Source organism: Chrysemys picta, chromosome 5 (genome assembly GCF_011386835.1).
Source record: "Chrysemys picta bellii isolate R12L10 chromosome 5, ASM1138683v2, whole genome shotgun sequence".
NCBI lineage: Eukaryota > Metazoa > Chordata > Testudines > Emydidae > Chrysemys > Chrysemys picta.
Window position 1 is genome coordinate 97464634 of NC_088795.1, and position 14947 is coordinate 97479580.

Sequence of the window (14947 nt, forward strand, 5' to 3'; positions counted from 1 at the left end):
TGACCACCTGTATATCACAGGCCACCAACACCATCCAGAATGTACACACTAAACCCAGCAACTGAAATTAGACCAAAGTATTACTACCCACAAGAGACTGGACTATTATGGGCCACAGGCAGAGAATAGAGGAGACCAAGGTGCACCAGTGCCTGAGATCCCAACAATGGCAGGGAAATGATAAAGTAAAATACACCCAGATAATCCTGGGAAATGACCCACACCCACATGCTGCAGAGGAAGGTAAAAAAAAAAAAATCCAAATCCTTGCCAGTCTCACCTGGGGGAAAATTCCTTCCTGACGCCACATATGGTGATCAGTTAGACCATGAGCATGTGAGCAAAAACCAGCCTGCTAAGCTTCTGAGAGAGAATTCTCGGTGCCAGTTCAGAGCCCAGTTGTTTCTGTCTCCAGCAGGTGGAGAACACAAGCAGCCTGCTGCTAGAGGAGAGAAGAGAAAAGTAAACCTTGGAGGCCATAAGGCAGCCCTGTGAAACACTGTGGTGTGCAGCTGCATTGGCAGCACATATGAGGCACTCACAGTCTGCTAATCATGAGTACCACATGCATAAGACTGTCTGTTGACAGGCTTCCAGTCTGGCTGACCCCAGTTCAAGACCAGGAAAGGGTAAAGCTCCAACTCTACCTCACATTGTCAGACCTCTCTACCTAATCTGCAGGGGCAGCTAAAACTCAGAAGGGTGAGCAGAGAGAGGTTTCCAGCTAGGAAATCCTGACAGAATAGGAAGCCCTATAAAGAACTTCTGCCTCTAGGAACTCATCCAGATGAATGAGTGCCCTGGAACTCTGGCAGCACCTATTCCCAGGATAAGGAAGGGGAATTGAGTACAAGTGTAGACTCAGACCTGTCTCTTCCTCTGACAGATTTATCATCATCTGAGTAGGGATAATGCTCCCAGGAAAGGACTGAGGCAGGGGAGGAAAAAGCCCCATCAAGCCTTTGCAAGCATCCTCAGCATGATCTGCAACTGAAGCTCATCCAGGGTCCAGAGTGCTTCTCTGAGATACATAAAAATATTTTTAATGAAAAAAAATCTGTTTTGAATTGAAATTGATTTTAATGTAAATCAATTTTTTTATTTGAATGCTGCTATTTCTTTACATTTACCTATGTTGTAGTCTTAAATTGAAACGTGGGTACTGTATTTTCTACTTGTTGCTTTAATTTCCTAGCTGGAATTAGTAGAATTTCAAATTTTACATACAGACTAAGAAGTTTCACACTGAAAGTGCTCAACTTTGCTGAAAAGGACAAGTCCAGTAGCTCATTAGCATCCTTCTTGTAAGAATAAAACAAACTCAGACACAAAATTAATAAGCAAATAGCCCATGCCATATGTGCAGCTGCTTCCACCTTCCCTTATATTGAACTTCATTGAATCATAGAATATCAGGGTAAAAAGGGACCTCAGGAGATCATCTAGTCCAACCCCCTGCTCAAAGCAGGACCAATCCCCAACTAAATCATCCCAGCCAGGGCTTTGTCAAGCCTGACCTTAAAAACCTCTAAGGAAGGAGATTCCAACCTCCCTAGGTAACCCATTCCATTCCACCACCTCCCTAGGTAACCCTCCTAGCGAAAAAGTTTTTCCTAATAGCCAACCTAAACCTCCCCCACTGCAACTTGAGACCATTACTCCTTGTTCTGTTATCTGGCACCACTGAGAACAGTCTAGATCCATCTTCTTTGGAATCCCCTTTCAGGTAGTTGAAAGCCGCTATCAAATCCCCCCTCCTTCTTCTCCTCTACAGACTAAACAATCCCTCAGCCTCTCCTCATAAGTCATGTGCCCCAGCCCCCTAATCATTTTTGTTGTCCTCTGCTGGACTCTTTCCAATTTTTCCACATCCTCCTTGTAGTGTGGGGCCCAAAACTGGACACACTACTCCAGATGAGGCCTCACCAATGTTGAATAGAGGGGAATGATCATGTCCCTCGATCTGCTGGCAATGCCCCTACTTATACAGCCCAAAATGCCGTTAGCCTTACAAGGGCACACTGTTGACTCATATCCAGCTTCTCGTCCACTGTCCCTAGGTCCTTTTCTGCAGAACTGCTGCCTAGCCACTCGGTCCCTAGTCTGTAGCAGTGCATGGGATTGTTCCGTCCTAAATGCAGGACTCTGCACTTGTCCTTGTTGAACCTCATCAGATTTCTTTTGGCCCAAGTCAAGAAAGTTCATATGCTTTTACCAGGCTATACTCCTCCATCAATTTGCAGTTCAAAGTCAATGAGACTTTTGATCTTAAATCACTTTGATTCTTTAGAAAGTTTCACCCTGGCATGCCTAAATATGGTTTTAGGATCCTAACTTTAGGCTTCTGTTTTTTAAAATTTTGTCCTGTGTGTGTATATTAAAAAAAGTTCACAATAACTTTATTAATGTGATTTAAAGTAAATAACTTTTAATTGTTAACACTGAAGTAATTTTATTTTGAAGTAATAAAGATTTTGTATCACTAAGAAGTTTTTAGTAAAAATGTAATCTTAACTTCTGATTCTGTAAACGCTTATGTATTTGCTTAGTGTTAAGCACATGAGAGAGCGCCATTTACTTCAATGAGACTATTTATGTGAGTAAAAAGTATGTGCCTGGTTAAGTGTTTGCAGGATCATAATTTTAGATTTTCAATTTTTATTTTATTTATTTATTTATGTTTTTATTTGTTTTGGCCTATAACAATTTTGTAAATTCAAATATGATACCCAAGAGTAGTGAAAAAACAACCAACTAAACGCATTTGTAATTTAGTTCGTTATAAATTTTAAAGTTATAACAGCACACACATTCATAATAGCTATTCATAGCCCGGCCTGGTTTAAATCAATCTTTTTTTTTTTTTTTTTTTTTTTTTTTTTTTAAATCAGTGATTTAAATTACCTTGATATAAATTGATCCCTGTTGCCTCCCAATACCCATGCATCCCCCTTTCATGAGACATGCACATCTCTAACAGAGCTTCTCCTTTGGGAAGATTCACTCTCCATCAGGGAGCAGAAAGCCAAATAATACAGGGACAGCTCAGAGAGCAGCATCCTTGAGAATTTTGTCTCTTGATTGCTTTTCCCTTTCAGAGCAGATTTCATGTGGGGGTGGGCAGAGAAATAAAACTGTTCCATCTCTGCAGCTCCTTTAAAGTACGTTACTAATTATGTGGTAAATAAGTTTTCACCTGTGCCATAAATGGGTGAATTCCTTCATAACCTGTAGCCAGTTGTGATGTTCAACATTTTCAGAACACTCTGCAGTACAAATATGTCTTTAATTACAAATATTTTCAAAATGTGTGGTTTTATGATGTAATATTCATTCAGAACTGCTTAGTGTAAAACAGTTTGCAAGCTTAGGAGCAGATCCTTCTCTGGTATAAATTATCATGGCTACGTTGGCTTCAGTGAAGCTATGACAATTTACACCAGCTGAAGATCTTCCCCTTGGTTTCTGTTTTGACTTAGGGCTGGTCTACACTGGGGCGGGGGGGGGGATCGATCCAAGATACGCAACTTCAGCTACGTGAATAGCGTAGCTGAAGTCGAAGTATCTTGGATCGAATTACCTGGGGTCCACACGGTGCGGGATCGACGGCCGCGGCTCCCCCGTCAACTGCGCTACCGCCGCTCGCTCTGGTGCAGTTCCGGAGTCGACGGTGAGCGCGTTCGGGGATCGATATATCGCGTCTTAACGAGATGCGATATATCGATCCCGGATAAATCGATTGCTACCCGCTGTGAAGACGTACCCTTAGTTACATTTTGTATTTATATAAGTGCTTGGCATCTGTTGAATTAATATGTTTAACACATCTTGTCCTGTAGGAAACCATTATGGTTCTCTGATTTTAGATTTTCTGTTGTTGTTTTTTTTAACCACAGTAATGGGCTAATCTGGGAATGGGCGACAGGGCTGGGAATAGGTGAGAGGATAGATCACTTGATGATTACCTGTTCTGTTCATTCCCTCTGGGGCACCTGGTATTGGCCATTGTCCCAAGACAGGATACTGGGCTAGATGGACCTTTGGTCTGACCGTGTATGGCCATTCTTATGTTCTTATCTGAAGCCCAATGAAATCAATGGGAATCTTCCATTGATTTAAATGGGCATTGGATCAGGCAGTTTGTTGGATGCCACTGCATGAGGATAAATCAAGCATGAATTAACTTAGCCTGATTGCGTATTACAGAGCCCCAACATACATTTAATATTTTATTGCAACACTTTCTGTTTCCTGATATTTTGACACTAACAACAATTCTTTTGAAGTACTCTAAAACTTTTTCCCTTTTAGTAACTCATTTCCTTCATTAATTTTTCTTTTATATGTGATCTGATTTTTTTTTTTAGCCTTTCTGTGATTACACTTTCCTTCTATTTCTATCCTTCCTTTGCTTTTTGTGCAGCCATTGTCCTGAGCCTGAGGATTATAGTAGTTCTTCAGACGATTGGTAAGCATTAAAGATAATTTAATATCGGTTTTGTTTAAAATTCATGATTTAGTATTGTGTAAGCTGTGATATTTTAAAAATGCAAAGCGTAGAAATAATGTGAACTGGTATTCAAACTCATACATGCAGACTGAATTTTAGATACATTTTTACTGAGTCAATATTTGCTATTACTAAATTATTCGTAATCCCGAAAGTAAAAGGGGTCCTAAAACCCATTCTGGACCTGCGGCGCCTCAACAAATATCTCAAGAAGTTGAAGTTTCGCATGGTCTCCCTGGCCTCCATCATTCTCTCCCTGGATCCCGGAGACTGGTATGCTGCCCTCAACTTGAAGGACGCATACTTTCATATCTCCATCTTCCAAGGGCACAGACAGTTCCTCCGTTTGATGGTGGGCTGGCGCCACTTCCAATTCACGGTGCTGTCCTTTGGTCTCTCGTCAGCCCCGAGAATGTTCACGAAATGCATGGCGCCGGTAGACGCTTACCTGAGACATCGAGGGGTCCAGGTCTATCCGTATCTTGACGATTGGCTCATCAAGAGCAGATTTTGGGATCAAGTAAAACGGAGCATTGACCTGGTACGTTCCACCTGCCATGACCTAGGCCTGTTAATAAACTAAAAGAAATCAACCCTAATACCAGAGCAACAGATAAAGTTCATAGGGGCAGTCCTCAACTCCATGCGGGTCAGAGCCTTCCTCCTGGAGGCTTGTTTCCAAGCCATGTTGAACCTGATCTCTCATATAAGGGGCCACCTGCTCACCACCGCTCTCACCTGCCTGAGGTTGTTAGGCACCATATGGTAGCACATTCTTAAGTGGTCTGTCATGCCCAGCTTCATCTCCAGCCACTGCAAGCGTGGTTGGTGTCAGCTTACATCCCCAATAGGCACGATCTAGACTGGTATTCAGGGTGCCAGATCACATATGGTCATCCCTGGAATGGTGATTGGACCCCGGATTGGTGTTGGAGGGACTTCTCTTCGCAGTCCCGACCCCGTCCCTGACACTGGTCTCCGATGCCTCGGACCTGGGCTGTGGAGCCCACCTGGGCGAGCTCAACACGCAAGACCGCTGGTCGTGGGATGATTGCTCTCTCCACATAAACGTCAGAGAGCTCAAAGAGGTCTGCTTGGCAAGTGGTACAGGTCCTGACAGAATACTGCCACGATGTTTACATCAACAAGCAGGGCAGAGCCAGGTCTTCAGCTCTTTTCCAAGAAGGCCTCCATCTCTGGGACTTCTGTGTGCAGCATGCCATTCATCTGGTGGCTGAACACCTTCCCGGGGCCAGGAACGTGTTAGCAGATTGTCTTAGCAGGACCGTCTCTTCTCGCTATGAGTGGTCGCTCCATCCGGAGGTGGTCAGTGATCTTCCAAAGGTGGGGAAATCCACGGGTGGACTTGTTCGTGTCCTATCAGAACAGGAAACGCCACATGTTCTGCTTGATTCGGGGGATAGACAGGGGCTCCCTGTCAGATGCCTTTTTGCTCCGATGGTCGGGGGCTTTGATGCATGACTTCTCACCAGTGCTCTTAGTTCATAGAGTCCGCGTGCTGTTTGATCTTCACAAGGCAAAGGTAATCCTGATAGCCCCGGCTTGGCCTTGCCAGCGCTGGTTCAGCAAGTGGCTGGACCTTTTGGTGACTGCCCCGCTGCAGCTGCCTCTCTAGCCCGATCTGCTGTCCCAGAACCGCAACGGTCTTCTGCAACTGTACTTGGCAGCGTTGCACCTAACTGGCTGCATGTGTATGGAAGGAGTGCTCAGCTTGTGTCCGGTAGTTTTTGTTGGGTAGCAGAAAGCCCTCCACCAGAGCAACCTACCTGGCCAAATGGAAAAGGTTCATGTGCTGGGCCTCAGACTAGGGCATCCGGCCCAAACAGGCCTCACTGCCGGCAATTTTGGACTATCTTCTGCATCTCAAGCTCCCGGGCCTGTACCTGATTAAGATCCACTTGGTTGCTATTTCGGCCTGTCACCCTCTGTCCCAAGGCAGGTTGGTCTTCATTCACGACGTGACTGTCGGTTTTTGCAAGGTCTGAAGTGACTCTCCCCTACGTCCGGGACCCCAAGGTTGCTGCATGTGGCCCATCAAGTTATATATATATATATGGAGATATACCTATCTCATAGAACTGGAAGGGACCCTGAAAGGTCATCAAGTCCATCCCCCTGCCTTCACTAGAAGGACCAAGTACTGATTTTGCCCTGGATCCCTAAGTGGCCCCCTCAAGGATTGAACTCACAACCCAGGGTTTAGCAGGCCAATGCTCAAACCACTGAGCTATCCCTCTGTGTGGAAGATGGGTGACCACCTAGTAAGCTAGGCATAATTTTTTTCTCTGAATTGCTTTTGTTTTGAATAAACAGCTTTATGAAAGCTGGCTGGTTACCAAATAACTCTGTCATAGCCACTAAGAGAACAGAACTGGAGGTTTTGAATTGAAGTCAGATCTGCTGAGGCGATCACAATGAATTGCAGGAGACTGCAGCCTAAGACCCCAGTCTGGGGGAGCAAATTGCAGGATTCTGCCCCAAGAAAGAGGCATGAGAGCTAAGTGGGGGTTGACTTTGAGAAGGCTGTTGTCAGTTGGGTATGTGTGTCTGTGTTTTCTCTCCATGTGCTGTACCAGCCCAGTAGATAGCTGGTTCAGTCAGCAGACCTTGGTATACTATCCAGAAGCACCACAGACATGGTTCAGTGGAGAAGGCGCTTGGCCAGATTTATTGCTGACAAAGCACATTATTAGTACCCCATGGACTCTATAGAGACACTAATACACACATGACCCTGAGAATGGACCAGCTCAGTGAGCGTCAGGACTTTCCACTGTCCCCTAGGCCAGACAAAGATGGTTCTTCTGTTTTTGTAAGTTTTTGTAACCCCTCTTTTATACACGGATGCAAACAAGTTATGTATTACCCTTCTGACATGGTTAGTTACCACTCTGCACCTTGTACCTGTTGGCTCGAACAAAACATCTCCATCCATTTTCCTGTCATCCTGACCTTATCTTCATGAGGGGTCAGTGCATCCATGTGCCATCTACGGGGAGTGTATTTGTATCATAACATGTATCGTGGTGTTTTTGTACAACCCTTCTGGAATGTGTTTATGTGAATACCTTGTGCCTAGTACTTCTTAGGAGTGCCTGTATTTTAGGAATGCCAGCCATGTTTTTGCCAAGTTCATGTAGTGGTCAGTGAACTTGCAAGTAGGTGTTTGCTTTGTAGCAGGGCCTGACTTTTGCTCATAACCTGACTTTTGTTCGGGTCTCAGGCCTTATACCAGGCCACAGGCTTCAGCCTCTTTCTCTACTACAGAGACTATGAAGGTTAGAGGGGACACATTCGAGAACTCTGGCATATTATAAGTGTATTGTAATGGTGGTATCATTTGGAAACTTGTGTATGATGAACTAAACTCTAATACAAATGCTGTATTTTAGCATCTTTTTTTGTAGCTTATGCTGGACACTCACAAATGTTTCATTATTAAAAGTAAATATAGTATAATATCACTTACAAAAATAAACAATGGGGCCTCATCCTGCCATCTGCTCAGTGTGGGCAAACCCCTGCACCTATGCAGAGTCCCTGTGACTTCAATGGGACTCCACCCGGGCATATGGGGCCTCCTGTGGAGAACAGAATGCAGGATTGGAACCTATAATTTTATTTGGGATTAATTTTTACTGTGTCCCTGTTGCAGCATCCAGTGAAGCCAGTGGCCAAACTCTTAGTGGCCTCTGTGTTGTAATTTTATATATCAAGAGAGTTGTTCAGATTTCAAAGTTATCCAACAAATATTGGGTTCAGTTCAGTTACTCTGTGTATGTGCACATTTGTCAGTTAACATTATAATGTCGTGGTTAGAAATAAAGAAAAAAAATTGTTTGGCTTTAGTGTGTGGACATTGGTGATTTTCAAATGAATGATTAAGAAAATACTAATGATTCTCTTCTTACTTCTCTACTTCATTTTTCTTAGTCAGGGCTCACAGACTGGAGAAGAGAAGCCATTTAGTGACCCATCACTGCTGGAGAATCTCCAAAATAATCATGTAAGTAATATAGAAAAAAAATTCTGTTATTTTACAAGATGAAAAGAATGATTTCAATAAAACAAAATGAGAGTATCCTTTAAAGGAAATTAAATGTTGTACTTATATGAAATCCACCTATTTTCTGTGTAAATAATAGCCCAGCTTTCCATTCATGATAAAGTTTTGTACTTGTTAGCCATGGAAATTTGTTCTTTGAGATATCTTGTACACATATTTATTCCATTGCTGGTGAGTGTGTGCCCAGTGTATTCGAGTTGGAGACTTCTGGTGAGGAGTATCCATTGGATTGGCGCATGCACCTTTAGTGACCTCCTGCCTCCAAATGGAGATGTAAAGGGTGTGGTCATTCTGTCCCATTCTCAGTTCCTTCTCACTGCCCATAACTAAAGTTGGAGGTCCTAGTGGTGCCTCGCGCTCACTAGCAGCCTTTCTTGTGTAAATAGTTACATGTTAGCATAGTCATTATTACTTAGGACTTGCCTACACAGAGACTTCGTGCGTAGCAAACTGGGATGTGAATCTACTGGCACTAGCTCGACACGCACCAACTGGCCATGTAGACCCTGCTACCGCACAATAAGGGCTTGGCTACACTTACATTTTATAGCGCTCTGACTTGCTGGCTCAGGGGTGTGAAAAATCACCCTCCTGAGCGCAGCAAGTCAAAGTGCTTTAAAGCGCTAGTGTAAACAGGCTCCGAGCGCTGAGAGCTAATCCCCTCGCGGAGGTGGATTACCAGTGCTGCTGCGGGAGGACTTTGAAGTTTCCAGTGTAGCCATGCCCTAAAAGGTCTGTAGTGTATGACCTCAAAGCAGTATTCGTAGCAGAGTGAACTTGGCTAGTTAGTTCATGGCAAGCTAGTGCGTTGTAGAGTCATACTCTGGCTTACCCTGAACTAAAAGTATGTCTACACAAGTGTTGGAAGATGTAAATTCCAGTTTGAGGAGATATACGTGGACTAATTCGGATGGAACTAGCACTCTTAACAATAGAAGCATAGCCGCTGCCACTACCGCAGCAGGGGCTAGCCACCCTAAGTCTGTACCAGAGCAGCTAGCCCGTGCTGTCCCTTTTGTTGTCATGGCTACACTTCTGTTTTTAGCTTGCTAGCTTGATCAGAGATAGCATGGATATGTCTCCTCAAACTGGAATTTACACCTTCCAGTTCTAGTGTACACTAAGACTCCATGTAGATAAGCTATTAGTTAGTTATTCTTAGTTTTTATAGCATTTCTTTTGTTCTCCTCTTAGAATAATATTTGTTTTTGTTTGGCTCCTGGAGTAGTATTCTTTTGGGTCTTCGGGGTAGCAGTCCTTCCTACCTTATGATACTTGGAGGGAGAGATGGTATATAAATTTTCTTCAGTAGAACAACTCACGGACTTTTAAAGTTAACCACATGCTCAAGTGTTCTGTTGGATCAGGTCTTATAACAGAAACTAGTAAATATGTGCCTCTTTCCTAGAGGAATTCAGGGCTCTGAATCTAAGAAGGACAGGAGCCATCCCATTTTGAAAGTGAAACTTAAGCGGTTTCGGAGATTGGTGACTTACCATATAGTTATACCATTCCTTCTTCAATACTATTTCTTGAATTGTCATTTTGTCAGTTTTATCATTCTATACAGTATAGTGGGAATTGTTCTTTTTACAGCTGAAGTGCCTCACTTTTAGTAGAATTCTGTGTTTCTCATTTGTAGTAGTACAAGAATCTTCCCTAAGTGACTTTCAATATTGGCAACTCCAAGTCTTAGGAATTCTTTTGGGAAATGATTGTTTTTGGCAAGTGTTTGGGGATCTCTAAAATTGGTGATTTCCTGTTGTCAATTTGAAGTGCTTTGAGATCTACAGATGAACTATATAAGTGCTGAGTAAAAAAAAAAAATTAATTATTTTTGTTTAGACTGTCGCACTAAAAGCCATCTGAATGACTTTGCTTCAGTCTGCCCTTTGTGTGGGATTGGGTACAAGTTTTAACAGAAAATGCAGCAGCTATTTCTTTAAAGTGTTCAGGAAAGGTGTTGAATTGACTGGACTGGAACCTGAAATCATATGCCCACAGAAAAAGTACAGCATGGGCAGTGATAGTGCCACAGTAAAATAAAAAATATTGTGTGCAGACAATATTAAAAGAGAATTCACTTCACAATACATGTTAACCATCCACGCATTACTGAATAAAACATTTTAGTATGCCATTAAACTTTTGTCAATATCTAATGTGTCTAGTTACATGATTTATGTACATTTCCAGTTGAGCTGTTAATTGATGTAAATGTTTTAGTACCTGACACTAAGTGGCCGAATTTCAAGTCCCATCTTCAATGTATGGAGGTATTCGAGCGTCTCAACAAAACATTTGCATGAATTTTGTTAATTTGGGGAAAAAAAACTTTTTTCCTAAGCTTGTTCTGAGAAATGGCTGAACCATTTTTGCAGAAAATTTCCAAAGTAAATCAGTCTGAATTAGATATGGCATGGATAGGGAAAATTATAAACAACTGATCACAGTGTTGTATTATGGAAAGTATTGGTGTCACAGGGTTCACGCTTTGCTACGGCAACTCCTCCTGGCTGCTCTGGGAATTAGCTCTTTTCAGGTCTGACATCACCTTCTGTTGCTCATTGTAAGTCCTGCCGCCTCTCTCTCTCTCTCTCTCTCTCTCTCTCTCTGACTTAAGTTGCTCTCTCATGACTTGGCCCTTCGGATAGGTCACTATGTGTTTTTCCCACTTCGGGGGTATCATAGTCTTTCCATACAAACTGTCTCAGGTAGTCTTCCCATTCACTGCCCAGATAGTGCCACTTCCCAAGTGGCCGATAGGGGAACCCAAGCCCATCCTCTACTCTGGGTTCCAGCTCAGGAACCCTCTAATCAGCAGCCAAAGCCTGCAGTGTCTTAAGCCTTGCTTCCATTTCCCTGAGCCTTTTCCTGCACCCTCTCCCTTTAGGTTTACTTACATCCCTTTGTGATGTCCAGAGCGGTTATTGGCTCCCTTACTACAGCCCCTTTTCCTTTCTGCTTTCAGCTTCCTGGCTTTATACTAGCCCTGTCTGTTCTTTCTCAGCTGGGCTCCATCTTCATTCAGGGGTTACTGAGGTTACATAATTTCCTTCCTCTATCCAGTTAATTGGCCCCTTCTCAGCCTCATTGACCTCTTCTAGGCTAGTGTGAGGTGAACACCCCATTACACTTGGGCAGCCTTAACTATAGGCATCAATATCTGCACCGACTATACAAAAGGAAAGTATAGCAGCGGTTGGAATGTACTTGAAGCAAATCAGGTGAATGTTGAAAATGGTTTATGTACAATGTCATCAACCAAAAGAATGTGGAAATTTTAAAAATGCATATTCTTGTAATCAGGAAAGGAGATTTTCCCCTGAATTAATATTTGCCAATATGTACTAACACATTTTAATAGTGCACATATTAATTGTTACTTTTTACCCTGTTTTTGGATTAGCCAACTGCACCTATAATTTGCGAGTTTCTAACAATGATGGCAGTGTGTCATACAGCTGTTCCAGAAAGAGAAGGTGATAAGATTATATATCAAGCAGCATCTCCAGGTAAGAGCTAACTAATTATATATAAATTGTAAAATATTCAATCCACTCAACAAGATTGTTAATTCAGAACTTGATGAATTACCCCTACATCTACCCCTTGCCCAGAAATTTAAATAAATGTGCAAAAGTAGTGATATTTAAGATCTGTCTCATACATTTTATTTCTATAAAAGACACTGTTTTAGATTTTTTTCCAATCCATGTCTTAGAGAGGATTTGTAGATGTCACATAGCCTATACAATAATAAAGGGTGGTTTGTTATCTACATTGCAACACCTAAATTGCTGTGTTGTGAAAAGTTGAATGGGTTGAGTAATACAAATAAAATTCAACGGCATGTGTTCAGTTAGACAAGCTAACACCCCTGTTTATGGCTCTCCTCTCTGATGCTTCATAACAATGGCATTGACTTAACAAAGTATCACAAATGAAAATAACACTATGTAGTAATCATCAGGAAGGAAAATAAAACCTCTTAAGTAGGACAACGATTCTGATGATCAGCCAAAACATCAACACAGAACAAGAAAAGACAATATTTAAAACACCAGTAAACCACACTTCATACATTTTTTTTCAAATAGATTCTTGCAAAAATCAGTATGAACATTTTGTATGACAAAGTTTTTAATGAAATATATTTGTTATTTATTTGTATTAAAACAGTACTTAGGCCCGCCAGTCAGATTTGAGGTCCCATTTTTCTAGGCCTCATATAGACATCATTTTCTGATTCATTGTGATGTAATAAAGAACATGTGATATGTATATAGTCTTATTACTCACCTGTGTATTTTATTACCTGTGTATTTTCTTACATACTATGCTATTATGGCTCTTTAAATAAGTGCCAGTCTTGAAGCAGAAGACTGACATTTTTATATCAGTGCTATGGCTCATCAGCTTGAGCAGCAGAAAAGCGACTCACTGAGTCAACAGTCTAACGCTGTTGCAAAAAAAAGCGAACATCCTTCTGGGATATATTAGCAGGAGGGTTGTAAACAAGATACGAGAAGTAATTCTTCCACTCTACTCTGTCGGGGTGGTTAGGCGCTGGAATAAATTGCCTAGGGAGGTTGTGAAATCTCCATCATTGGAAATTTGTAAGAGCAGGTTAGACAGGTGTCTGTCTAACCTGCTCTTACAAATTTCCAATGATGGAGATTTCACAACCATGTTCTGCCATGAGTGCAGGGGACTGGACTAGCTGACCTCTTGAGGTCCCTTCCAGTTCTGTGATTCTATGATTCAGTGATTTGCACACTGAAGTTAAAAGTTAAAATGGATTAAATTAACAATAGGTAATGGGGTGGCTCACTTCCAGATGCAGTGTAGACATACCCTTAGATACCGGGTAAAATTTTCAGCTATGGCTTTGGTTATTATTTCTCTTTGGAGGTTGCTCTTTCAACCTAAAGGAAAATAATTCCCCTATGAAATGAAAATATTTTCTCCTGTGCTACCTCTGATGTGTTTTGTTGCCTCCTTTGAAGCAGTGCAGCAGTTAATGGATCAACTTCTAAGGTGTACCCAGCAAAAAGTAGTCTCATGTTTTCAGTGGGCCTTCTAAGAGGCAAGAGGACTCCAGCACAGGTAGACTGGTAGTGTCAATTTCTTGTATGAAACTAAAACACCAAAAGGGGACAACTTTCCAGAGAATGCGAGATTAGGGAAGTTTAGAAATATTGACTATGAGCTACTTCAGTTTTATAAATGTAAATGAATAATAATACTTTCACTCCTTATATAGTAGTAAGGAATGGGATCACAGAATTGCAGCATTGTCCCAATGTTGGATTTAAATTTCAGTAAAGCAAATTTTGGAGGAAACAAGAAATTTAGTGAGTAGGGTTCGGTGGAGGAAAGTTTTCAAATTCAGTAAGAAATCTTGAAAAGCACTATAATTAAGTAGGAACAGACTACAGATCCTCTGAAAAGAAGACGACAATTAATAGGAATTGGCCAGTGTGATGCCAGTAGAGGCTACTCAAATATGTGAGAAAAAGAGAAAACCTGTACTCAAAATGGGAAACCCAAGAGGCACCTAAACAAGAATTTTTAGAGTCAGTTATGGTTTGAGGAGGAAAAAATAAGGGTGTCAGAAAAGCAAAAAGAATTAATGCTAGTCAAAGGTAATAAGGGATTCTACAAATATATAAAATGAAAAAGAAAGGGAGGAAAGTACAGTAGGACTGCTGTTAAATGAGCGTAATTTACAATGACTCAGAAATAGCTGAGATACTGAACTTTTTTCAAGAATAATAAACAAAGAAAATTTGAGCAGTGAAGAAGGAAGACCTTCTAAATGTATTTATTTATTGATGAGGAGCAGATAAAAGAATAATTGGAAAATTTGAACAGGTACAAATCTGCCTGTCTCTGTGTTATTTATTCTACAATATTTAAAAGGTATTTAAAACTTGAAAATTCTTTTTCTTGATAGTTTCTCAATCTATAAAAAAAACAATGGAAATTGGTTTGTTGCAGATGAAGGAGCATTGGTCAGAGCAGCCAAGCATCTTCGTTTTGTATTCACTGGAAGGACACCTGACTCAGTAATTATAGATTCTGTAAGTACATTAAAATTATGTTACTATGTATTATTAATATTTTGGCATTGGTATTAGTTTACATATTTAATACAATTTAGTCCGGTAGGTTTATGCCGAAAAGTAGTTCCTAGTCTATTTATTTATTTTTAAAGCTTAAATCTCACTAACAAAAATATGTCTTTTTTTCCAGCTTGGCCATGAGGAAAGATATGAATTGCTAAATGTGCTGGAATTTACAAGGTAAAGCAAAATAAGCATTTGACATGTTTTGTTTTATATTTT

At 41.3% G+C, this 14947-nt stretch overlaps 1 protein-coding gene across 7 annotated transcripts in view; it reads left to right on the top strand.

Annotated features, from left to right (window-relative positions):
* The window catches only part of ATP8A1 (ATPase phospholipid transporting 8A1), a 267308-nt gene that overhangs the window by 117618 nt on the left and 134743 nt on the right, over positions 1 to 14947 (top strand). For 6 of the 7 annotated variants that reach the window (XM_042841789.2, XM_005300615.5, XM_005300614.4 and 3 more), the window contains 5 exons: positions 4424 to 4468; positions 8465 to 8537; positions 12007 to 12112; positions 14601 to 14683; positions 14856 to 14905. In XM_042841789.2, the coding sequence (XP_042697723.1) occupies positions 4424 to 4468; positions 8465 to 8537; positions 12007 to 12112; positions 14601 to 14683; positions 14856 to 14905 (357 nt within the window). The remainder of the gene's footprint in view (positions 1 to 4423; positions 4469 to 8464; positions 8538 to 12006; positions 12113 to 14600; positions 14684 to 14855; positions 14906 to 14947) is intronic. The other variant, XM_008170556.4, reaches the window with a different exon arrangement.